This window comes from Urocampus carinirostris, chromosome 5 (genome assembly GCF_059441175.1).
Source record: "Urocampus carinirostris isolate Australia breed hairy pipefish chromosome 5, RoL_Ucar_1.0, whole genome shotgun sequence".
Taxonomy (NCBI): domain Eukaryota; kingdom Metazoa; phylum Chordata; class Actinopteri; order Syngnathiformes; family Syngnathidae; genus Urocampus; species Urocampus carinirostris.
In genome coordinates, this window is record NC_142353.1 from 10,900,522 (window position 1) to 10,926,359 (window position 25,838).

General features: G+C 40.1%; 2 protein-coding genes across 6 annotated transcripts in view; one reads left to right on the top strand and one right to left on the bottom strand.

Moving 5' to 3' along the window:
- Positions 1 to 1,202: 1,202 nt before the first annotated feature.
- On the top strand, positions 1,203 to 9,857 carry LOC148365197 (progestin and adipoQ receptor family member 3-like). The gene is made up of 7 exons (XM_088335680.1): positions 1,203 to 1,351; positions 1,975 to 2,188; positions 2,352 to 2,514; positions 2,582 to 2,737; positions 4,131 to 4,328; positions 4,391 to 4,481; positions 8,146 to 9,857. The coding sequence occupies exons 1-7, from the start codon at positions 1,291 to 1,293 to the stop codon at positions 8,298 to 8,300; spliced, it is 1,038 nt and encodes a 345-aa protein (XP_088191806.1). The 5' UTR covers positions 1,203 to 1,290; the 3' UTR covers positions 8,301 to 9,857.
- Positions 9,858 to 12,551: 2,694 nt separating this feature from the next.
- rasgef1ba (RasGEF domain family, member 1Ba) overlaps positions 12,552 to 25,838 on the bottom strand; it is a 46,706-nt gene continuing 33,419 nt past the window's right edge. For all 5 annotated transcript variants that reach the window (XM_088335686.1, XM_088335687.1, XM_088335689.1 and 2 more), the window contains exons 6-14: positions 25,094 to 25,168; positions 24,539 to 24,634; positions 22,733 to 22,835; positions 21,582 to 21,661; positions 21,412 to 21,507; positions 17,430 to 17,525; positions 16,818 to 16,941; positions 15,979 to 16,051; positions 12,552 to 12,937 (exon numbers count right to left, since the gene is read on the bottom strand). In XM_088335686.1, the coding sequence (XP_088191812.1) occupies positions 12,913 to 12,937; positions 15,979 to 16,051; positions 16,818 to 16,941; positions 17,430 to 17,525; positions 21,412 to 21,507; positions 21,582 to 21,661; positions 22,733 to 22,835; positions 24,539 to 24,634; positions 25,094 to 25,168 (768 nt within the window). In that variant the 3' untranslated portion in view covers positions 12,552 to 12,912. The remainder of the gene's footprint in view (positions 12,938 to 15,978; positions 16,052 to 16,817; positions 16,942 to 17,429; positions 17,526 to 21,411; positions 21,508 to 21,581; positions 21,662 to 22,732; positions 22,836 to 24,538; positions 24,635 to 25,093; positions 25,169 to 25,838) is intronic.

Consider the following 25,838-nt stretch of genomic DNA (forward strand, 5'->3'; position numbering starts at 1 on the left):
TGCCCACGGAGATGGCTGAGTTGTGCTCCAGCCCCCATGTGACCCCAATGAGGATAAGCGGTACAGCTGATGAGATGAGATGAGATGTTTTATTTGCTATTTATTACTTACATGCTTTATTGTTGTGTCTTACTATATGTACAGAGACCTTGAGTGTCCTGAAAGGACCTTCAAAATACAATGTATCATTATTACCATTATTATCATTATTATTATTATTATTATTAAGGGTACTGCTGATCTGCTGGGGACCTTAAGCTACTTGAGGGGTCAAGACTATTGGGATTTTGTGCAGGTGTTTAGAGATGGGGCGAAGGATCCAGACACCGATTTAAAGGGTTTTGCGGTGGCAGTGCCAGGAAAGGGAGTGGGTATAGGGAAAAGAACAAGTGATGGTCTAGGGGTGTACAGTATACTGCAGAGACGGTGGCGTTGTTGAATGACTGAATGAATGAAAACTTTATTTCGAACATTATACGATAAAAATAGGACAAAAACAATGACTCAACAACAAAGATAATGTTAACATAACATGTTTGAAAAAGCGTGGTAAGAAGCAGCAGACGTTGGTTGCACTTAACTGGTTGGAGATAGGGGCACATAAAAAGACAGTAATATGCTAGGATTTGGCATCAGTCCTTGTAAGCATTATGCCATTTCATTCTGCAAGTAGGCAGGACATTGTAAATCAGGCTATTAACAGAGTCACAAAAATACACACCCAAAAAAGCAAAAATGTTGGGTGCCAGCTTATGCGAGGGTGCAGGGGAATGAGAGGGCGAATACGTTTGCAATAAGAGATCTGAAAGGGTTCAGATGTGTGTAAAAACTAGTAGAGCAGAAGCTTAATGTATAATTGAGGGGATACATCAGAAATGGCCGAAAAGAAGGATGGAGGGCAAAACTTGTATACAATTCACCGCAATGTTAGGACAGCAAGGGTTGATAGCAAATGCAGAAGAGTTGAGACTGTTTTGTCACGATCAAGGCTTCCAACAAAATATTAAAACTGATGGGGAAACATGTCACTGGATTTTGTGAAGAGTGTTTCAGTTTTTGAGGAGTACGGGACTTTTAACAGGATTTGGGGTGTGGAACCGAGACGGGGATATGATAATGGGGGCGGTAATGCGCCAAAGATGGACCACCGCCCTCAACCACAAGAAGAAGAAAAAGAGCTCAAGTCCTTCCACGATGACGTCATTTCCGCTGCTGATTTGGAAGATGGAACCGAAAGTTGAACGTCGCACTTTCAAAATTTTATTTACGGTTCAATTATTTCAATTTTAAATGTACAACGCGTTTTATAAAAGTCCAAATGGAACAAATTGTACCTTTAACAAGTTGAAAGGTGAGTTTGTTTTTGTTCTTTTTTCCTTTAGAACAAATTGAGAGATTAGCTAGCTTTGTTTTTGTTGCCTGTTGAAAGAGCCCAAGCTCCATCGGATTTTCGCTTTATCAATTTTTTTTAGTGGATAAAGGAGGACATTTTTTAGTGTTGTGTTTTAGGATATTAGCTTTTTGGACAAATATCGCACTGAGTTATTAGACTGTCGTTTGTCGGTTTAAAAATTAGAACAGTATAGTCGGCGCCGGTAGCAATCGTTCAAATGGATTTTGGTTTTGAATTCAACGTTTAAACAATTATAAAACAGACGTGACAAAAGTAGTCAAATACAATGTGTTAATATAAAACCAACATTGCATGATTAAAATGGCATTCTGATTTCTTTTTTGACCTATTTTTCTGTCTTCATTTAGAATTGATTAGTCTTTATTGTCATTGATTACGACATAGTGTACATTATTCATAACGAGATTAGACGTAGCATTCCAGAACAAACGTCAGAAGACTTTAAAGAGAAAAAAACAACAACAACAAAAATATAAGGGTAGTCAATTTTTACACGGGAGTGTTAATAAACGTGCCTAATTTGTAAGGGTTTCAGAAAATCGTGCAAGTACATTTTTCAGGTCCAAAAAGAGTGCCCCCTCCTGCCGCCATGCCTCAGAAGAGCGGCCAGACTACCCATTACATCGAGCTTGGGGGCTACCAGTACTGGCCGGTGCTGGTACCCCGCGGGATTCGCCTGTACACCTACGAGCAAATCCCGGGCCACATGCGGGACAACCCGTACATCACGGACGGCTATCGGGCCTACCTGCCCTCCCGCCTCTGCATCAAAAGGTAAGGGAGCGGCACAAGGAAAATCAGTGGGTATGTTTACATGCAGTTAATAATCCAAATAGAAAGGGAATACTGACAGATCCTATTGAGTTCATTTGAACACATACAATGAGAAAAATGAAAACAAAGCCATTGACGTGCACGTGGTCTGTTTACATGTCAGCCTATTCATCCTGTCCAACGAAACGGTGAACATCTGGACTCACCTGCTGGGCTTCCTGCTCTTCTTCTTCCTGGCCGTGTACCACATGGCAGTTGTTCTGCCGCGGCTGGGTGTCTCGCGTGAGGACTATGTCATCTACTCAGTGGGACTCTTCTGCTTCCAGGTATATACAATTATAGTATTTGCTGAAACAAAAACAAGGCTAGCCAGATGTATTTGTGTCGATCCAGCTGTGTTTGCTGTGCTCGGCGGGCTATCACATCTTCTGCTGTCACCGTTCGGAGAAGACCAGTCGACGTTGGCTGGCCTTGGACTATGCCGGCGTGTCCGTAGGCATCCTTGGCTGCTACGTGCCCGCTGTCTTCTATGCTTTTTACTGCAATAATGTGAGTGCCTCTGCTGTTGAAGAACCCACGCTTGAAAGGAATAACTTGAGTTTGTGGCTTTTTTATTTGGGCTCAGCACAAAAACTACATCAACCAATAATTAAAATGAAACAACCCAATATTTGCACAAAAACAGTCGTGCAATACGATGTTACAACACATAAAGATCTACCCAGGCTCAATCAAAAGCTTTCACCTGCATACTCGTATTCCATTTTCTTTGTGCAGGATAGACATATACTGTACTGGCCCTAACTACGTATGAGATTAGTTTCTTCTTGGATCACGCTCATTTCGAGAATTTTTCGTATATTGAAAACATTTTACCCATAAGAAATAATTGAAAAGCAATATATCCAGTCCTGTCCTCCCGAAATTATTCAAGTTGTTAAGGTTATAGTTACTAAACCCTCAAAATAAGGAAATAATACAACAATGGATTTTGAACTTACAAATAGAACAGAATCGGACCAAACCCCTCAGATAGATTTCCAACCTGCTCTAAAAGCCCTCCCCAGAGCTTTTTCTTTTTATTGAATCTCCTAGGTTACAAGAAGCAGATTTGCCCTAAAGGGTGCGGTTATCAAAGAACAGGAACACGATTGGCAGATGGTGACAATGATGTGATGTGCATAATATTCAAAATGTCCAGCAATTGTGAGGAATAACAGTCAACATAAAGAACTGGCATCCTATGCCATTTCCTTTGCAGGTGTCCGACAGGCTAAACTTATCACAAGGTAATCACTAAAATCACATTCAAATCATAATTAACATAAAAATACTGTATTAAGATAAATGAGATGAAATGAAAGAAATAAAATGTGAATTTATTATGAGCCCTTACCATAAAGAAAGTCAGCAGTTGCCAATGGAGGCAGATGCGTGGTGTTGGTGGTGGAGGGGTGAGGGAGCACGTGAGTTGAGGGGGGGGAAAAAAACAGATGAGCCCGAGATCTGGTCTGTAGGCCACGAAAGACTCGTGCCAACTGGGACAAGCTAATGCTGGCGGTGAGTGGTCTCAAACATTGCCCTCTTGTAGTAGCATCTGGAAATTCTTCTAATTTGTATTTTCTCAATTTAGGGCAACATTTTTACTCCAAAGACGTCTCGTATCTCGAATTTCTTGAACGTACAATCGCTTGTATGTAGAAGAGCCACGTAATTTGAGATCAGAAAAAGAAAAATCCCCTACTCCATACAATTTGTTTTTTAAGTGACTTTAGGCCCTCAGTTCTACCGCAAGTGAATATTGCCAGTCAATATGAATTGTCTATTTGATGTCTATTTGAAAGATATGACTATACTCAGCAATGAACAATTTATTGGATCTATTATGACTGTAATTCTCCAAGTAGTATATTGGGATTTATTGTGTGTGTTTGTGTGTCAGTACTGGCGTCAGGTGTACCTGGTGACGGTTTTGGCCATGATCCTGGCCGTCTTTCTGGCCCACATCCACCCCAACTTCCTCAGCAAGCAATGGCGGCGACCGCGCTGGTTAGCCTTCTGCGCACTGGCCTCTAGTGGCCTGGTGCCCGTAGCGCACTGGGTCGGAGACGCCGGCGGCTTCTCCTCTGAGCTCGTTCAGGTATCATTGACATTTTGTCCTTTTTTAGAAATATCAGAATTCTTAAACCCATCCTGGTTCAGGCCTTCATCCCTCGCGTGCTGGTCATGTATCTGATGGCGGCCTTGGCTCTTCTCTTCTACGTCTCCAAAGTGCCAGAACGCTATTTCCCAGGTAAGCCGCCCGGCACTTGTTTTTCATTCGGAAAAATGAAAAAGGCGTTCGCTTTTTCTTTATGTCTCATAAAAGATAGGTTTTCCTTCATGGATGAAACTATTCAAGGTAACATTGTGTGCAGGGTTCATACAGGTATTTTTCCCTAAGTGCTTTTAAACGCTTGAAACTGTTGCCGTGTTTCTCGTCAGTCAGGCTCAAAAGACCACACATAAAATTGATTAAAAGAAAAACATGTCTGCTCAAAAACATATATAGAAAAAAAACGGTTTATACAAGCGCGCACATGCATCATGAATCAGCTGAAGAGGTGGGGCGCGTAGTTTAAGGTGTCCTTAAAATGTTCAAAATTACATATTTGCTTTTTTTTGTGTGGGATAAGTTACCCAACTGTGAGTTTAAAGAGCCTTTATATATATTTTCCACCGCGCCTATCTGCTTTTATCTTACATTTACCTTCAGTGTTCTGGCCACGGAGCGCATTACTCTGGAGGAAAGGGTAGGGGGAAGGTGATTTTGCGCGCACGCTTGCTGTTTGAATTTATTCTAGGTTGAGTCCGCGGCCAACAACAACAACATGAGCCGCGTATTCAGTCTACTACGCCAAGCCCGTAGCGGCCCACACATAAAGACAGCCCTGGTAAAAGACTCAGACGGCAACCTCATCATGACAGAAGCCAACTGCCTCGCGCGCTGGAAGGAGCACTTTAGCCTCCTAGCAATGCCTGCTGCACAGACCCTGTAACACCCGAGGAAGTGAGAGCTACTCTGAAGAAGCTGAACACCAAGAAAGCCCCCGGCATGGTGGAGTGGCTAACCTGCCTATTCAACCAGGTGTGGGAATCGGAGCAGCTGCCCACCGACTGGACCAGAGGAGTCATCATGCCCTTCTGGAAATGCAAGGGTGACAGGCTTGTCTGTGGAAACCACAGAGGTATAACCTTACTCTCCATCCCGGGCAAGGTCTTTACCAGGATCTTGCTCAGCCGTGCCCTTCCAGCAATCAGAAGCTGCCGCCGTCCCCAGCAGGCTGGCTTTATGCCCAACCGCTCCACAACGGACCACATCTCTGCCGTCCGTTTGCTGATAGAGAAGACCCGTGAATTCCGTAAAGATCGCCATCTATATATCGGACTCATTGATCTGAAGGCCGCCTTTGACACTGCCACTCTTCACTGCTCTCGGAGCACCACCCAAGATCATAGCCCTGTTCAAGCTGCTCTACAGCAACGCAGAGAGCTGTATCCGTATCAACGACATTGACTCCGACTGGTTTACCATCTCCAGCGGCGTTCGTCAAGGCTGCGTGGCTGCTCCCGACCTTTTTAATTGCATCATCGACCATCTGATGTTCAGGGTTAGTGAGCGCATCCCCGGAGTGTCTTTCGGCAACTACCACCTGACTGACCTGGAGTATGCTGACGACACTATCATGCCTTCAGCCAGCTGAGAGACGCTCTGGGCATTTACAGCGAAGAGGCAGCGCGGCTTGGCCTCCAAGTGAGTTGGACGAAAACCCAGTTCATGTATGTCGGTGATGGACCAGATCCACCTCCCATCCAAATTGGTAGCGACATCGTAGAGCCTGTCAAGAGCTTTGTGTATCTGGGGTCCATGGTGACAGACAATGGGGACCTATAACCAGAGATTCTCCGCAGAAGAGCCCTGGCAGCATCTGCTCTGCAGTCTCTCTGGAAACCACTCTGGCGGCACCAGACCATCGCACGCAAGACGAAGCTCCGCATTTACAACCTTGCCGTACTCTCTATCCTGCTTTATGGCTCAGAAACGTGGCCCCTGAACGACACCCTGGCCACAAGAATCGACGGTTTTGATAGCAGGGCTCTCAGAACCATCGAGAACATCAGGTGGCCCCAGCGAGTCTCCAATAAAGAGCTCAGAGCCCGAACGTGCCAGCCCCGAGCATCTTCCTTGGTCGCACAACGCCGCACCCGCTGGTTTGGCCATGTCCTTCGTCTACCACCAGACCATCCGACACGAGCCATTCTCCAGTTTGACCCAAAGGCCGCAGGCTGGAGACGACCACGAGGGAAACCCCGCACTCAATGGCTCGACGTCGTTGCGGGCGACCTCCAACAACACGGAGTTGCTGTAGAGGATGCAGAACAGCTGGCACAAGACCGCCAGCATTGGAAAAATCTGGTTCATCTGGTCGGCTCAACGCAGAGGGACGGGACCCCCCGACCTTCGCTGGAGCAATAATCAATCAATCAATCAAAAACGGTAAAAGTGAGCATAAGACAGTTTCAAATACAGTCCAAACGCCAACCCTAACCCCAAAAAAGAAGTTTATTTAAGCGTGTCTAAGAATGTGAGTGTACGCGCAACAAAGGGAAAGATCACGCTGCAATGAGGATTTCAGCCAGGTGATGGCATATAATTATCGTTAGTAACAATAATAACTAATGTTCTATTCTTTGAATGGTACTGGAGAAATTGGAAAATTGTCTTTGAAAATTCTTAAAACTTCCTTGAATTTGGCCATGAACAAAGTGTATGAACCTTGTGTGTGTTACTTAGCTCCTCTATGTGGTAAACTCATTTAAAGAGACAGTGTGTAATATTAACGTCTTCTAGGGGTAAACAATTGTACTCAATTAAAATTATGCATTTATTCCAAAAACATGCATGTGATGTTAATTGGCCAGTCCAAATTGTCCCTAAGTGTGAATGAGTGAGTAAGTTGTCCGTCTCGGTGTGCACTGCGACTGGCTGGCAACCAGTTCAGGGTTTCCCCTGCCCACTGTCTGAAGTCAGCTGGGATGGGCTCCAGAACCCCCTGCGACCCTACTGAGGATAAGCGGTGCGTGGATGTTTCAGACCGATGGTGACGTTTCTGTGAAAAGTACATTTTGAATGAGTTTAAGCTAAAGCTTTCCAATGATATGTGGCACAACTGGCTGACATACTAAAGGCACAACTTTGCTCTTCAACAGTCTTGACGGCCCGCTGGAACGATTTTAAGCAAACATATATAAACTATAGTATAAACACGCGCGTTTGAAATATTCAAAGGTGGATAAATTTAGATTTATTTGACCTAAGGTAAGACTTACCTATAAGGGGGGTGAAAATTGTTTGCCATCTTTGTTGCTATGGGTACCCCAAAACCTGAAAAAGGCTGTGCAAAAGATGAAGAAAAATAGTGTGTTTTTGTCACCTTAAGTCTCTGTAGTGTGTATCCTCATTTTGCTTCTTAGCACTCATTTTCATTTGGCCGGCACAATACAGCGACTTTTTGTGGTCTAATAATCACTTGAAATGTATTGATTCTTCTTTACAACTCAGCCATTCCTGCTATATATGGCCTTTTTTATCTTTTTTCCCAGGTCTGATTTGGTTGTTGGTGCCAAATTCGGACTAACACTTTTGTTGTCCTCATTTTAAGGACCATTGTAGTAGTATTTATACAGCTTTCGTAGAAATTTCAATACAAGACAACATTTCATTTTTACTGCTGTTGGGAGCAACTAGGAAAAGTCATAACTTTTAAAGTCATATAAAATATCATTCTTTTAATTGGGATTTTAACAACACATTGACAGGTCATTTTGACCTGAAGAACGGGGTGGTTAAAAAAACCCATTCACATGTTTTTTCTTGATTTTTTTATTTATTTTTTTGTTCACTGTTATTATTTCAGGGCAGCTGAACTATGTGGGCTCCAGCCACCAGCTGTGGCACATCCTACTGCTGCTCATGTTCTACTGGTGGCACCAGTCGTCTTGTTTTATCATGGCCTACAGGCACAGCCGGCCTTGTCCCGGAGACATCCTTGATGCCGACAGCCATTCTTAGCTGACACCAAAGATGTCGTTGGTGGAGATAATAATCACAAGGTCGCAGCCTGACCAGATTTGGGGACGAGACTGCAGCCTAATGTTAGCATTTGATATATCACAGCGACGAGCAAAAGAAAGGCTTACTGCTGATTGGACCAGTTGCCGGATATACGAAATCCAACCCCCCAAAAAACGGGGGCGCTACTACGGAGGGAAAGAACTGAGCAACATAACGAGTGTCAACACTGGAGTCAACGAGAGCAAGCAGTGAGGTTTTTTTAAATGCAGGGAAAATTCCCATTTGGAAACTGAATGTTGCCATTATTCCAGTAATCCCATTGCTTGGGCACATGCATTGCTTCATCATCCGGCATGCTTTTATTCTGCAAAGTACGGTGGTAGTACTTGTAGTACAGAGACAAATGATACATGCAAACTCTGGTTTAATCACTAAAAAGACCTTGTGTCCTACCTTAAGAAGAGGCTATAACCCTACCTTAGTTTGAAACCTTAAATCTAAACCCCTAAAAACTCTTTAAAACCTTAATAAAAAAGAGGAAAATCTATTGGATCCCTTTTTTTGAAAACCTAAAAGCACCAAACACTGGTTAAACTCCCTAAAATGAAGCTGTAGTCTTTCGGAGGCAGTAGCTCAGGAGGTAGAGCGCTCGTCTTGGGACCAAAGAAAAGAGGTTGCAGGTTCGATTCCAGGCTCCTCTGAGTTAAATGTTAAAGTGTCCTTGGCCAGGACACTGAACTTAATGCCTCCAATAGGCAAGTAGTTGCCTTGCATGGCTGTTAAGCGCTTTGGAGGTCCTCAGTGACTCGTAAAGCGCCATATAATTGCAGTCTAACGCCTACACGTAACCATACATGAAAACTCTGGCTTACCCACTAAAAAGCCTAAAATGTATCGCTTGATTTCTTTTTATTTTCCATCCGAAATCAGTATAAGTCTATCCTGGCTGGCTACATACCAGCACATTTGCAAACAGATTCAGCAATGGCACAACCAAAAACGACTTTGTTGATTTTGGTGAGTGAAGTCTTTATTTTACGTTGAAAGTGTAATGCAGAAACAATGTCTATTTGTAATCGGATTACTGGCATATGCCACCTATACAAGGTTTTTCTCTTGCCGTGTAAACAGTTGAGTCGTGTAAACAAGTCAGCATATTTGTTTGTATTTCTGTCTGGACCTAATGTTTCGGGTTTTTATTTTACATTGTTTGGTTTTTGGTTAGTCTTAATTTTTTAACTGCAATCTTAATAGTATATCCAACGGGTTTTGTTTGGCGTCACAACAGAAAAACGATTACTCTCTTTCCATACAAAACTAATATATTTTGACAAAAGATGCTATGCTCCAGTATAAAACTGCATTTCCCATGTTGCCACATTCTACATGGAGAGCATTTGTTTATCTCCAGTCCTACTGGGGCCATGTGCAATCTACCCACTTTGTTTATTTATAGCCAACATTTTAGCATTTGTGCTGTTAAGGGAAGCGCAAAAGTTTCATTTACTGTGAAAAAAAGTGAGTCAAAGATGTGAATAAAACCATTTTCTGTCACCTTTCTCAAATTGTGTTTTTCTAAGATGAAACTATAAAAAACATAAGTGTGCTTTGCAATCAAAGGGATCACTTGTTGCACAAAACACATCCAATTTAAAGTTTTAAACTAGGGTTTCAAATTTATAGCTAAGTTTGTAACTGAATTTTGGATTTGGTTTCAGCTTTGGATTAGGATTTTAAAGTGGTTACAGGGTCAAGTTCAAGCCTTAAAACCCCAGTATGAAGTTGAAACCCCAGTTTGAAATCCTAAATGCACTTTATCCAAATGTAAGGCCAAAAACTCCAGTAGTGCTCAACAACCTAATACAACCATGTTCAAAGTCTGGCCCGTAGACCCGTTACATTCCAGGTTAATTGGAAATTGTTTTTGTTTTTTCACCGAAATCCAAAAGAACTTCGTCTGCCCAATTTGCAGGGATCAGAATTATCCGCGGATTTCCGCTGTTTTTGAACCCCAAAGGTCATTCCCGTAAATCGTCTAAATTCGATGAGAAAATATTTTGGGGGGGGGTGAGGTATGATACGTGACCGTTTCATCACCCCAAGTTAGCAGTTAGAGATCGCGAGAAAAATCGACTCCTACCATTGGTCGATAGGTTCGCTGATAACCAATCAGCGGAGCTTTTGTTCAGAGCATTGGCTTTCTCAAACATGGCGCTTCCTCCGGTCTTTTCAAACGGTGAAATGAGTGTTTGAAAAAGTAAATATGAAAATACTAAGAAAAGAAGACGAGGCTTTTGTCTCCGAGATTGATAAATGAATCAAGAATAAATTTAAGTGGTCATGGCTGGAGAAGACTGTCACAGTAAACGTTAAAATCGGCGCAAAGATCGAGGAAGTTACAGAAACTTTGAGCCAGTTCATCGCAAAGTGTGATGTTCCAGGGAAAGCAAAGTGTCTATACTGTGTCGATCTGATCAATTATGGTACGCGAGGTTGTGTGGCACTGATCGATCATGCTAAAATGAACAAGCACAAAGCAAAAATAGCTTGCGATCAAATTATGCACTCGGATCCGCATTTAAAATCGGCAGTGAAACTAACAGTAACACCACCGGTTCAACATTATTGGCCGTTCCAAATCCTTCCACTTCAAATACTAGCAGCAGTCAACCACTGGTTCCCCTGTGTGACAGAAAATCCCAATCTGAGGTATTTATAAATCTATTTATTTATGAAATGATTTTATCTTTTGTGTTTATACAATATTTAGAACAGGATAAACAAAATTTATGACATGTATTTTCTTTAAGCATGTTCAATTTGTGTATTCTATTTTCAAATTAATGATGAATGGTTATTAATGTATATATTTTCATATATATTGTTGATTAGTAGCTAAATACAAGGTCCATCTTCATCATCAAAACACAACAACAATGGTGATGGTTGTAACATTGTAATCCCCCAATTGTTTTAAACATCTTAAAACTGAAAAAAATACATGGTTTCTGTTTTGTTGGATTTAATTCATTCTAGTGCAATTTTCACATAGCAAATAAGATAAATGCTGTTGGCTTCAGGGGGGCTTCGCCCTCCCGAGCCCCCCACCGGGCTCCGCCCTGGACCTGGCCGGGGCCTGCGGCCCCTGGACCCTGGCTATTTCAGCTGAAAATGAAAATCTCCATTCTGATCCCTGAATTTGCCAAGAGACGGTGCTTGTTTTCAAAGAATATAATATCAAGAGGCACTGCAAGACTACGACAAGCTAATTGGATAGGAACGCTGTTGAGGTGAAGCAACTGGAAGCACAATTGAGCTTTTTCACGAGTCTTCTGCGAGTCAAATAAAAATGCTACAAAGGCAAGCTACACGGTTGCCCGCTGATCGCCTAGCACTGCAAACCTTTCACAAAAGGTGAACGTATTAAAGAATGTTCAAAGAATACAAAATCTGGCCTGCTTTTGGCCACCACTGCCCTTATTCAAATTCAAAACGTAGTCTGAAACACTAAAAAGGATTTAAAACCCAATATAAAGCTCGAAAACCTCAAAATGGCTTTAAAGAGATTTGAAACAAACCGTTTGAAACCCCAAGAACGCTTGAAAACCCTATTTTGGAGCTGACACTCGCTTGAACCTCTAATTCAAAACCCTAATTTTTATAATAATATAATATATAATATATATATATATATATATATATATATATATATAATATAATAATATAATAAGCTTTACACCTCTGATTTGAAGCCTTAATCTTAGTTTGTAACCCTAAAATCGCTTTAAAACCCTGTTGAAGCCCAATACTAGTTTGTACCCCTAAAAAATTTAAACCCCTGATTTGAAGCCCTAGTACTAGTTTTTAACCCTAAAAAAATCTTTAAAACTAATTTGAATCGTATATGTTAGTTTGAAACCTAATTCAAAATGCTCCAAAACCCTTACAAGAAATTGAAATAGTAGTCTGACACCCCGATTTACAATCCAAGAAATGCTTTAAATTTCTACTAAAAGTTAAAAACCGTAACCCTCTAGCCCTAATACGAAGCCAAAACCCTGGTTTGAGTACCCTAAAAACGCTTTAAAACCCTAATTGTAAGTCTGAAACTTTATATCAAAATGCTTTAAAATCGAAATAGGATTACAAAAGCCTGGATTGAAACACTTATTTACACTTTGAAAACTTTAATAAAAAAAAACAGGTGTCATTTCCGAAAATATTTTAGTTTTCAACAATCAAAACAAGTCATTTGATATCAGATTTTATTTTGGTGACAACAAAAACATTGGTGAGGATAACAAAAGGAAATGGTAAACGTGACAAATCATAATCTCATTTAAACATAAATAAAACTTTACAACCAGAATGTTCTCGAGTAGGTGAAAACAATAATAATTAGCATAAAGATGCTAACACGCGTAGCTTATCCGCTGTGTGGTGGCGCTCGACATGCGAAGTTCTTAGCGGTGCGACAGGCCGCGCGCTAGCTAACCGGCAGCTAGCGTGTAGCTCCGCCCACTCCAGGTGAGAAGACTAGAAAAGGCATCAATTAGCGTTGTAGTGGCCCATGCTAACGTAGCATTCGCTTTTGCTGCTTTCTCGGCGTTCATGCCCGATTTAGTAGCGTCGATCTGCAGAGAAAAAAGGGAAAAATAACTCGACTGCGTCATATTTCTAAAAGGAAAGTAGTTCAGGAATGTTTTATTGAATACATTTTTATTGTAATTATTGTATAACGATTACCCTTTTTGATCTGGATTGTTATTCTGATTTAATTTGAATTCAAATGTTTCAATTTTATTATTAACAATGTTCAAAATAAGAATTTAATTTGTTATTTTTTAGTAATGATATATTTTTCAGTTTTTCATTTAAGTGTTTCAATCATTCTTTATTTTAAGTATGAAATGAAATGAAAATGAAATGATCTGCATTTATATAGCGCTTTTCAAGTCAATGACTTCCCAAAGCGCTTTACAATGTGCTCCACATTTCCCAATAGCGGCCTTGCTGCCATGTAAGGCGCTAACCTGCTTATTGGGGGTATTAGGGGTTCAGTGTCTTACCCAAGGACACTTCGACATGTAACACGGACGAGTCGGGATTCGAACTGGGATCCCTTGGTCCCAAGACGAGCGCTCTACCTCCTGAGCTACTGCCGCCCGTAGTTTCATTAAAAATGATGGCTTCATTCTCTTTTCAACATTGGACACTTGCAGAGATTTAGTTCTTCGAATGCAGGTTTGTTATTTCGATTGTTATACAGTGGGACCTCGCTACTTTGCGCTTCGACGTTCGCGGGTTCAGAGCTTCGCAGTCTGTAATAGTAAAAAAAAAAAAATCAATAAAATAAATTAAAAAATTAATAATAATGAAAAATATTACATTAAAATTAGAAATTACATTATTTTACAAAATTTGGAAACAAAATATTCAATTAGAATTACTAATTGCATAATTTTACAAAATTTTAAAACACAAAGAAATGCACGTACACGTTAAGCGTCACGGCCATAAACGCAAGCTCATTGGCCAGCACTCGCTGAATACTCGACTCCCCATTGGCCCATTCACTGCAGTAGACCTCGCTTACAGTACAGTACTGTACGCTTCTCGCCGTAGCTCGCAGTTAGTTAGCCTTATTCTCGCGGTGATTTTTTAAGTCTAAACGTTTTTTGAAGCCCTTTGTGATGCCTCCCAAACGCTCTTCATCCCTTGGTGCATCTAGTGAACAGAAGAAAAAGCGAAAGATGGTAACGATTAACGAAAAAGTGAGTTTATCGGACAAGTTGAAAGCAGGAAATAGCTACGCGAGCGTAGCCCGACAATATGGCCTGAATGAATCCACGGCCCGGTACATAAAGAAGGAAGAGAAGAACAATATCTTTCACGAAAGATGCCAAAAGGGTTGTAAACACCCTGAATAAGACCATGGTGCGAATGGAAAATGCACTGGTTATTTGGATCCATGATTGTAGGGCGAAGAAAATCAGCCCGGATGCAAACCTAATCCGAGGTTAAAAGAACTTATTGTAAGAGGTAAGTTAAATTTTGTTTTATTGTTTGATTGTTTAACAAGAATTTCTCTAACCGTATTCCATATAATGCACTGTATTGTACTGTATACAGGAGGGGTGTACCGCAAAGGTTTTTTTGTTTTTTTTGAAGGGGCGTCGCCACTTCGCAGATTTTCACGTTTCGCGGGTGGTTTTGGTCCCCATTAACCGCGATAACCAAGGTCCCACTGTACTGTTTGTTGTTTTAACATTACATCATTGTCGCTATCAGCCAATTTTTCGAAACTATTTTTAATTGTTTACTACTAGTATTTAAATACGGTGTTCATTTTTCAGATTTATTTGTCATTTTTTAATTTTTTAAAAACTTTTGTTACTTTGTTTAAAATACACCATTTTAACATACCTTTTAATGATATATTCTTAAATTTTTATTATTAGTTTTGCATTTTAGATATAAAAAATATATATATTAGATATAAATATTTTTGGGTTTGTATTTCTTTACTGTAACTTTGCATTTTTTCTGACTTTCAATTTGTTTTTCATTTGAAAAGTTTTTTTTATTTTCAAATGAATTAGGAACACAAGCTCAGTAGCCTAGATGGTAAGGCGCCCGCTTTGAGACTGGGAGGTCGCTGGTTCGCGCCTCGGCCGAGTCATACCTAAGACTTATAACATTGGTAAAAATGGCGGCGCCCTCTGTTGGCTGCGGCTGCATCGGCTCGCTACAACGGGTCAGGTGTATCGACATTTCGTTCTGTGTACATTGTTACAAAGAATGACAATACAAAGGAAGGAAATTAATTTATAATTAAATTATAAATTAATTTGTATGTTTTTATTTTGATCCACCGTTATTCCTTTCGAAATTTATTTAGAATTTTAAATTAATCATTAAAGGCACAGTGAGTAATATTGAGTGCCTCCTAGTGGTTAAAAAAACATCGATTTGAATACTAAGTATTAATTCATGAACTGTCATACCAATTTCATTTTTTTATGCGAAATCACAGGTTGAGTAATTCGTATTAGTGTAATCCATACCTAAGGTCGCTGCGGCATCCCGCTACTACACTGTTCTCTGCGGCACTGGGTTTCGTTCGCAATAGACACCAGTGCCATCTAGTGGTCAAATATTACAGACTTGGGCTTTCACCCTGTTTTCTATGTAAAATGTTCATGGTTTTGAATAATATATATATAATAATAATAATAATAATTTCCTTGTATTGTCATTCTGTGTAACAATGTACACAGAACGAAATGTCGATTGCACCTGACCCGTTATAGCGAGGCGATGCAGCCGCAGCCAACAGAGGGCACCGCCGACCACTTTTTAAGTCTTAGGAATGACTCGGCCGGGGCGCGAACCACCGACCTCCCAGTCTCAAAGCGGGCGCCTTACCATCTAGGCTACTGAGCTGGTCATATATATATATATATATATATATATATATATATATATATATATTTTTATTATTATTATTATTTTTTTTAAATGAAACAATTGTCTGTATTGATTTTGAATACGCATCCGTTTTCGGACCCGCTTTTCTTGCCTAGGATTTATTTTAAATATCCAATTGTATTTTGAGTGTTTATTCAATTGGAATTTGAAAAGCCCTTAATGATGCTTCAGGAAGTAGGCTAACCTGAGCGCCTTCCACGTGTCTTTTTCCAAGTTGTTGTCTGGACCTTCGCTCTCGTATGAGGCCAGGTACAATGCTGCAAGACACAAATCGAGGCCAAGGTACTTAGGAGTTAGCATTAGTTGGGGCTGCTATTCATTTTATATGGGAGGGCTTGGTCACCAAGGGTGGCCCAAGTGGGTCACTAACTCAACATGAAGCGTAATCAGGAGCAAAGGCATTCTAACGAGTGGATGCTAACGACTAGTTGCTTACGTGTCATGCTAATACTAACAAGCAAATTAGTCATACTAACGGGCTTATGCTAACCAGTCGTGCTAACAAGTAGATGCTATTTGCTGCATTATAACGGCTACATGCTAAAGAGGCATGCCGACAGTTACATGCAAACGATTTGGTTCTTATGAGTCATGCTACCGGCTACATGCTAAAGAGTCATACTAACAGCTAAATGTGCTTAAAAACATCATACCAACAGCTACATGCAAATGAGTAGATGTTAAAGAGTCATGCTACTGGCTACATACTACATGCTAACAACGTCATACAAACAGCTCCATGATAACGAGTCATGCTAACGGCTAAATGCTCATGTGTAAATGCTAACAAGTCATCCTAACATCTACATGCTAACAACTACATGTTAACGAGAAGACGCTTAACAAGTCATGTTAGCAGCTACATGATAAGGCGTCATGCTAATGGATACATGTTAAAGAGTCATGCTAAGCTAGGAGCTACATGCTAACAACTACATGCCAGAGCCTAGCCCGAACTGTCACAATTGCCGCTGGAATTGTCAAGTTTCAAATTATATGTTTACAGCAAATGATGACAATTACCGTCTTCGGTATAGACGGGCGCTGTGAGCAGGTAGTGCAGAATCTTGCGATCTTTGTGGAAGGGACACTCCAGCGTCTTCCAGCTCATGAACTCGCTCACTTGCTTGGCCAACTCCCACAATTTCTAAAGAATCAAACAGAAATACTCATTGTCCACTTTTCTTGCATTCTTAAATCAACATAGGGTTTGTACTGGAGCTTGAAATCCTTGAAATTGCTTGAATTTTGAATTTAAGTGATTTCTCTTTGGTTGAAATACAAAAAGCAGGAAAATGTACATACTATGTACCTTTATGCCACGAGGGTAAAGAGCACTCCAAACCGTCAGTGAAACACCACCACCAGCAGGTGGCAACATTGTCAAATTCTTATTTTTAGGATGAGAAAATGCAAGTCTACCACTTGGTGGCACATTATGGGTATGAACACTGTCACCACACCACACTAGCGCCTCTTTGGCTTAATAAGACAAAAAAATGTAAAAAATAGGAGCACAGAATCCTTTGTTTAGGATTTATTTAAATGTCCAAATAATAGGAAAACACACCCAAAACTGACATTTTAGGGAACTGAAGACCTGAATTTGACAAAAATACCAACTTTTGTGCCTACCTGGAAGTTGATGTGGCCGTCATGCAGTCGGCTGGCGCAGCCTTCGTTGAGGAAGTAAATGTCCTTGATAAGAAGGCTGAAGAACGGGATGACGATCTGCAGGGACAAAAAAACAAAAGAAAGGATGAAAAAAGAGGGGGGGATGTATTTCTCATGTCCGGCTTCATCACAATCGAGAGCGCGCGTGTTAGAGATCCACGTTGTTTTTGTTCCGATCAACAAAGCGTAACGGTAAAGCATAATAGGATGGAGAAGTGTCCCCATAGCGACCAAGCAAACTAAACAAACAAGGGGTCGCGGCCAATGAGCGTCATGTGGTCATGCCAGTCGGCAACACAGATATATTTACAGTATGCTGCATTCCAGAAAATTAGGAGGTCGGATGATCCTACTCGGATGGTACTAGATGGGACCTCAAAGCGTCCCAACAGAGGCGGGAAGTCCAGTTTTCCAACCTCTGACCAGAAAAATATCATTGGAATGACACTCAAGGTGGGAGGTCCTAGTCGCAAAGTCGGAGTTCATATCGTTTTCTCTGGTCAATGTAAGCCACCAAGAGTAATTAGAGCAACAGAAGCTCTTAACAAGATTAAATCATGAAAAAATAGGGGCCAAAACACAAATGTTATTCAAGCTTTATGGAACTCTATGTACAGCATTGAGTCCATCCATATGCAGCACAATGACTGAATTCCCTTTGATTTTGGAAGACACCGATCCTTTGATGGGCAGCACGGCAGCGCAGTGGTTAGCGCATGTGCGGCACAGTTCTGAGGTCATGAGATCGAAACCTTCCTGTGTGGAGTTTGCATGTTCTCCCCGTGCTTGCATGGGTTTCCTCCCACATTCCAAAAACATGCATGTGAGGTTAATTGGCCGGTCCGAATTGTTCCTAGGTGTGAATGAGCGAGTGAGTTGTCCGTCTCTGTGTGCCCTGCGACTAGGTGGCAACCAGTTCTGGGTGTCCCCTGCCCATTGCCTGAGAACAGCTGGGATGGGCTCCAGCACCCCCGTGACCCTACTGTGGATAAGCGGTGCAGATAATGGATGGACTGATGACACTTTGATCCGACTAGCCTAGGCCCGCAGCAGGCAGGCTCAAAAGGGCCTGTCCTATCTAGTCTTCTGTACATATCTGTTGTAGTCAGCAAGAGCAGTGTAAATGAATAAACAAAACAAATGTAAACAAGGTTTTAAACCAGTGGCAATTTTAGGTTGGGGGGGCTGAGCACCCAGAGTGGCTGGCTGGGTTCATTCTTTTGGTTTTTCATTACACTTGGAGTGATTTAGGATCAACACTGTTCAGAAGTGGCACTAAATACTCTACCTCTGTGTTCTCAATCACAAGCCGTTTTATGACCAAGAAAATAAGATCTCAGTACCATTGTTTTAATAGTAGATGGTTTGGAGATAATCCATCAAATTATAACGTCGTCGACTGATTAGTACTAGGAATCGAATAGACTGAACCATTTCAAGGCAGTGGAGTATTTCCGGCACTGCGTTGTTCATAATTTTGTTTCATTGTTTTTTTTTTCTCTAGCTTTTTTCATGATATCTAAGCTTATACTATTCTTTTTTAGGAAAAAGAAAGTTTGAAACATACTATAATCCCCCCAAAACAGGCTGGTCACACCCATGTTTTAAAATGAAAGTGAAATAAATAAATATATTTCGGAAAAACTATTACATGTAAATAATATTTTTCCAATTAAAAGAAAACCTGATATTAATAATAATACTTGTAATATCTAAATATAACATAAATACCCAAACATTTTTTTTTAAGTGTATACAATAAAAAACAAAAAGTACAAAGAAATATAAAGAATAACTGTATGCATAATATATTTATTTTTACATTTAAAATATATTTTTAATTACATTTTGTCACTATTGTTTTAATAAGAAACATTATGTAATATAATTATCAAAATAATGAAAAAAAAATCTAATGTATGAAAAAAAAAGTTATTTAGTAAAGCGCTTTGGGAGGTCTTCATTGACTTGAAAAGCGCTATAAAAGCTGACCATTTACCATTTTAAAAATATATTATTTTAAATTCATACATTAAAAAACCAACACATGTATATATGGAACGGGTGAAAACATTTGTTGGCCTGGAGAGGGATGGGCGGCACCAGGCTGTACTTGCCCAAGACACACCACGGGAAATGGTGCACCTCCTCTTTTACTCTAACGTTATCTCCCCCTTGACCCCTTTGCGATTGGGGTGAGAGGTGAGATAATGAGGGGCCATAGCAGACATGTTGGAACGTTCCACTGTGTGACCCCCGAGCCAATTGCGTAACCGGATTTTGAATTCCTGGCTGGGAATGCAAGATTGGCTCATGAGAAAATATCAGAATGACGTGAGCAGGGACAGCTTGTCCCCGTTTGTTTCCACGCCGAGCACAACGTGACCCAACAGCGAGTGCTCGAATCTTGTGTTACGCTTCTTTAGTGTGCGCATTATATTTTCTTATACGATTCCTTTTGAAACATCTCAAAATATGATCAATCATAAAACGAGTCTTTGATTAAAAAAAATGTAGGGTTCTCTTACAAACCTTTTACACAATCACAGAAAAGGTTGGGTTATTTTTTTCAATTTTTTTTTCCCCATAAATATTCTGCCAATGTGCAATTTTTATTGATTATAAAAAAGAAAATGTGTACAAAAACATTTGTTTTCAAAGGAAGGCGCTCTACCACCACAAAGTGTCTATGCGTGCACCCCAGTGATCCTCACCTTCTCCCTGCTGCTTTTGTCATAAATTATGTATAATGTGTACATATCAATATAAAATAATTTTAAAATGTAGGGTTCTGTTACAAACCTTTCACACAAACACAGGAAATTTTAGGGTGTTTTTTTTCTCTTTTTTGCATCAAAAGGCTGACAATTGGTAATTCTTATCGATTCTAAAAACCCTAAAATGTATTCAAAAAACTTTCCAATATGACCCATTTTTCAAAGGGAGGTACTCTAGCACCACGTAGTGTCTATGCATGCACGCCAGTGATCCTCACTTCCCAGCTGCTCTTGTCATTTAATTATATATAATATGAACAAATAAATTACATCATAATTATTACAATGAGATTATTATTTAACATATATACATTCCAAAATGTTATGTAAAATAAATAAAAAGGATCATATAAAGAGTTTTGAAAATATGCCAATGCATTAAAAACAGTATTAAATAAAATTAATATGAATTAGTTAAAATAAATGATAAATATAGAAAATAAAAACAAAATGAATCTTTTCTTATCAATGATATATATAAATAATTACATTTTATTATTAATAAGATTTTACCTGACCAAATATAAAATAAAAACTTTCTTATACAACATTAAAAAGAATATAAAAAATATAGAAAATTAATCACAGTTAATATATATATATATATATATATATATATATATATATATATATATATATATATATATATATATAATTATGTATAATATACACTAGTGCAATTTTCAAAGAAAAGTGTATTTTCTGTGCAAGTTTAAAAAGAAAAGTTCTGTTTCTGAGCTAGTTTTGTTTTTTTGGCATGCTTTAACCTTAAGAAAACAGCACCCTCTTCTGGGGAGCTTTGTTAGGGTTGCTGTCTGCTCACACGAAAGTGGGTGCAATTGAGGTCTGCCTGCAAACTTTGCCTTTCCTTTATTGGCTACTGCCATTGAAACTTGCCTCTGATTAGCCGGTGCCATTAAAGCCCGAACAGAGTCAATTTTAGTTGGCCACTCAAATGACAAAGGGGGGAAAAACAAACATGGAAATAGAAATCCTTGAAAAACCTGGAGCGTCTTGCAATTACACAATTGCACTACGTCACATCACACTATCGATTAGATTTCGGTTAATCTTGCAGCCCTGGTGTACAACCCAAAATGTCTCTTTCCGTTGGAGGTTGCTCAAGCACCACCTAATGTCTATGTGTGCACACCACAGATCCTTACCTTCTCCCTGCTGCTGTTGGCAGTGATAGACCTCTGGGTGGCCCCGCGAAGCGCCGTCCTGTAGTTGTAGAAATTTCCAGAAGGATCCATTTGGTGCTGCGAAGAAGTATACGATCATTTGAGGACAAAAATGTTGCAATGCCGATGAATCGTAACAAAGAGAGGCTTACCTCCAAGATGTCAAACTTTGCCGTCTTAGCTTTGCTCCACGTCTTTTTCAACCGGGACACTGGACTCATATTCAATCCAGCTGGAAAAAAAATAAAAAATATATTATATATATATATATATATATATATATATTTCATGAGACATACAGTAGACACCCAGGGTACGGCATTCCCGCCTTACGTCTTCACTTTAAGGTGTGGAGTAAGATGTTATTTTGGCCCCTCGTTACAGCATTTTCCCCACTAATCCACAACAGCTACATTATTTTGCATGCCCAAAAAAAGATTCAAAATTTGCAGTGTTTGTGCATATTACGACTTACGTCTCAAAGATGTCTGTCTGCTGTTGGTCGATATCATTTAAAACGCTGCTCTATTGGTTTGCGTCACAGCAATGTGAAAACACAGGCATGCTATAGGCTGATCTGCCTCCCACAATACCTCTCTTTTGTTCATTTTGAAATTTAGTGTGCAAGTCGGCGATAAAATACTGTTTTAATTGTACTATATGTATTCATTATCAGGCTGAGGCTCGCAGTGATGCTAAAAGGAAAAGCAAGAAGATGTTAGAATAATGTAAAATATCACTGCGTGTATAGTCATAATTATAAGAGTTGTTTTTATCATATAGACATAATATATAAGTAGCATAACCATATAATTTTTTGTTATTGTATTGTTTTATTTATAGGGGTCCAGGGATTCAGAAGGCATTAGCTGATTAGTTGGCATTAGCTAATCAGTTTCCATCCCCCCGCCATATGGCAATTTCACTTTACGATCCCTACCTCATAAAGGATTAATGTCATATTCTGGGGTTCTACGGTATAAATTATTTGTAAAAAGTTAAAATACGATCTAACACTAACCCTAAGTGAAATGATAAAAAAGGTGAAAAAAGTCAGGGTAGTGCTAAACATTTTGTTTGACATTTCCTGGTTCCCATGAGACATTTAGTTCGATTCTTTCAGTCGTGATTGGCCCTATGACGGCTGAGGTTCCAGAGGCTACACCCCTTCTCCACACCCCTCCCCAAAAATACATCTTGACTCTTTCAGTGTAATTGAACCATCAGCTCTGTTGTCCCGTCCCACCCACATACAAAACTAGCATAACATTATATGTTAACATAGAAGTGGCTATAGACTCACAAATAATGGCCATGAGGGAATTGAAGTTGCCGATGTTGAAGCATTCGCACGCAACGTCTATGAAGAACTCCACCAAGCGGGCTCGCTGCTTCTTCTTTGTAGGCTGTCGGCCGAGAACACAGCAAAAACATTTGTAGGGGGAATACCCTCTTACAAATAAATCCCCCTAACCCTTTCCAGCCACAGAATGCCAAAACAAGGAAAATACTCAGAATCCCGCACACAAGACATTTTCCTTTCCCCCCCAAGTGATGTTCTTCCGTCCAAAGGTAACACAAGAAAATCATTTAAAAACAGCCAGTTTGTTTTTTTTTGGCCATATATTTTATTCTGCCACACGGTGAAATAATTCCTGATCATTGAAATGAGTTGATTACCGGTACTTTCAAATTAGGCTTATTGATCAACCTTTGCAATCACTGCAGAGTCCCCTACCCCTCGCTCTTACCGCACGGTACCAATAGTTAGTTAGACGCGTATGATCTTGTCTCGATACAATGTTTTCTTTTTTCATTGATCTGATTTTTCTTGCCATGTCAGAATAAATCCAATTTGTTTTCTCTGTGTGTCTACATTTTTCCTTTGATTTCTATATTGATTGATCAATGCAATGAATTACAAAATTAACAACTTAAAAGTTGAAATACCAGAAAAATGTTTGAAGTAATTGCTCCTTTAGACCTAAATGAGACAGTATTTCAAACTAAATTACATTCTCAACCCTAATAAATATAATTTAAAGCAATTCCTCTACACATCTCAGAAGAGACATGACAGGGATGTAATCAGCGACTTTTTAGAGACTTTTCTCTAATCGAGTGATTATGTTCATGGTTAGCCTCAAATTCCACATTTACGTTATGGGTCTCCAACCCTTTTTTAAGCATTGAGCTACTTATGTTTTTACTATGGTGTTACTTTGTTACTGTCAGGTTTATTGTTGGAAGTAGGATTGAATAGACTCAGTAAACCACCGTTTTCAAGGCAGGTCAGCAGGCACCTTGACTGTCCTAAGGGAGCACCAAGTTGGAGACCACTGATTTTCGATTTATTGCTAACTAATGCCAACACATCAATAAAAACACTGAAGCATTTTGAAAGGGAAATTATTTTTTTACCAAAGTAAACGACCTTTAGCATCAACGATAAAAATATGCGACCCAGGGATTTAAATTAGAGCATTTCCCCTCCAACTAAGCAATACATTTCAATGTTAATTTCAAAGCTAACATTTACATCGGTTTTTAATTAATGCTAAAGCATCAATTAGGGGTAAGATTGGGCCTAAGAAAAATACAGCCTGACCCAACCCAGGGCGGCGGGTATTAAAGTTCTACCCAGCCAGAGCCCGACCAATTCACTTGATTTGCAGGACTGGGCCCCAATAAAACCCCAAATTTCATATTTTTCTTTGTTCAATGAATGTTTAGTATGCACATATTATTTAAATATAGATTTCTACAAACATATATTTATTTATTTTCAAAGTTAGCGAGAGAGAAGCCAGGCCTGACCCGGCCCAGCCCAAACAACCATTAACATCTTAGGCCTGACCAGGGCCAAAGACAGACATTATTTTTTTTACCATTATTAGGATGCACTATTACCTTATTGCACTATTATTAAATCTTAGGCTGGTCTCTCAACACTACATTGTAAATATTTTCGCCTATTTATCCTGAAAGGCTTTTTTTTTTACATGTCTAATCTCATTGCATACGATGTTACACCAGGTTTGTACCAATGAGAAAAGACAATTCAATTCTAAAGTTACGTGAAGTCAATTCAAACTTTTGGTGCGCTCACCGTGCAAATCTCGGTGGCCACAAGATAGCTGAGCCTGTTGAACCAGTCCACGTAGGCCTCCAGGTTAGCGCTTTTCTTGTGGTCGTTCAGGTGGCTCTGCGCCCCAAAGAGATGACATTTTCTGTTAGCAATCTCAAGAACATTTGGGAGTGCTCCAATTCCCCCTTGAATTCCACACGTTCTTTCAGCCTTCTCCTCCAGGCTCCTCCCACCTTTTCCAAGACGGCCTGGCCCGAGGCACAAGGACGACCTCTCATCCCAAATGGGCCCGTTGCCAAGCAACAGAAGCGGCGACCCCGGTTGCTTAGCGATGCATCGTCTAATCCGAGTCAGCGCCAGGATTTGATTGTAAGAAAGCGCCGGGTCGGAGAAAGCTTTTGTTTTTACCAGCTCGGCGCCTGAGATTTCTTTTGTCTTATGCCCGACCTGGCCGTGAACCCGAGACGGCCAAATCCATCTAGGGCCCCATAAGTGGGTCACAACGCAGCCACAACATTGCATAATGCATGTCTTGTCTGCTGATTTATTCAGGAAATTGATTTTTGTTTTTCTTACCTTGTCGTTGTCCATTGGATCTTTTTGGATGAATGCCTGGACGAATTCCTCGGGGCAAATGTAGCTGAGTCTTTCCTGCAAAGATGAAAAAAATAATCTTGATGAATCCTTAAATAAAATCCAACAACGTATTTTTTTTTTATTGTTATCTAATTTCAGTTGGAAGTAGAGGTAAGATCTTAAGCCCCAACCATACCCCGACCCGAATGTTAATTCAGGGCTAAAATGTCAATCATTACTTCGGGTTCGCGTCAAACCGGGCTTTTCTCCCTGACTTTTTATCTTTAATTCTCCAAGCTTGGCACACATCCATAATTGTTTTTTTATTTAGTTTTCTTTGAGGAGCATCTGTGCGGTGGATTCTATCCCCTTTTTTGCGCAACGGAGCCCTCGTCCATGTGCTTGCCGCGTGTCTGTACGTGTTTTTAGTTTTTTCTTCATGAAGGATCATTTAAAAACAAAGAAAAGCCCTTCTTCTCCTCCTCACAAAAAGTCCTCACGAATAAAACATGAAAATTAAAACATGAAAATACGGGTATGCTCAGACTCGGTCGCTCAAATCATGTTAATTTGTCGGCGGGTTCGGGCTTCAATAACTGCGGGCAGGGTTGTGTCGGGCTGGATTTATTAGGCCCGATCTTAACTGTAGTTGGCAGGGAGTTTGAATTTAGCTGCCAAAGAGAGAAAAAAATTAGGTTGTTTGAGGGGCTTGAATGCGGGTATTTGTATATGGTTATGTGTGAGC

Coding starts and splice junctions, on each gene's coding strand:
- LOC148365197 (XM_088335680.1), top strand. CDS start 1,291: ATGTACAACGCGTTTTATAAAAGTCCAAATGGAACAAATTGTACCTTT. Junction 2,515..2,581: donor TGGGACTCTTCTGCTTCCAG/GTATATACAATT, acceptor GTGTCGATCCAG/CTGTGTTTGCTGTGCTCGGC. Junction 2,738..4,130: donor ATGCTTTTTACTGCAATAAT/GTGAGTGCCTCT, acceptor TTTGTGTGTCAG/TACTGGCGTCAGGTGTACCT.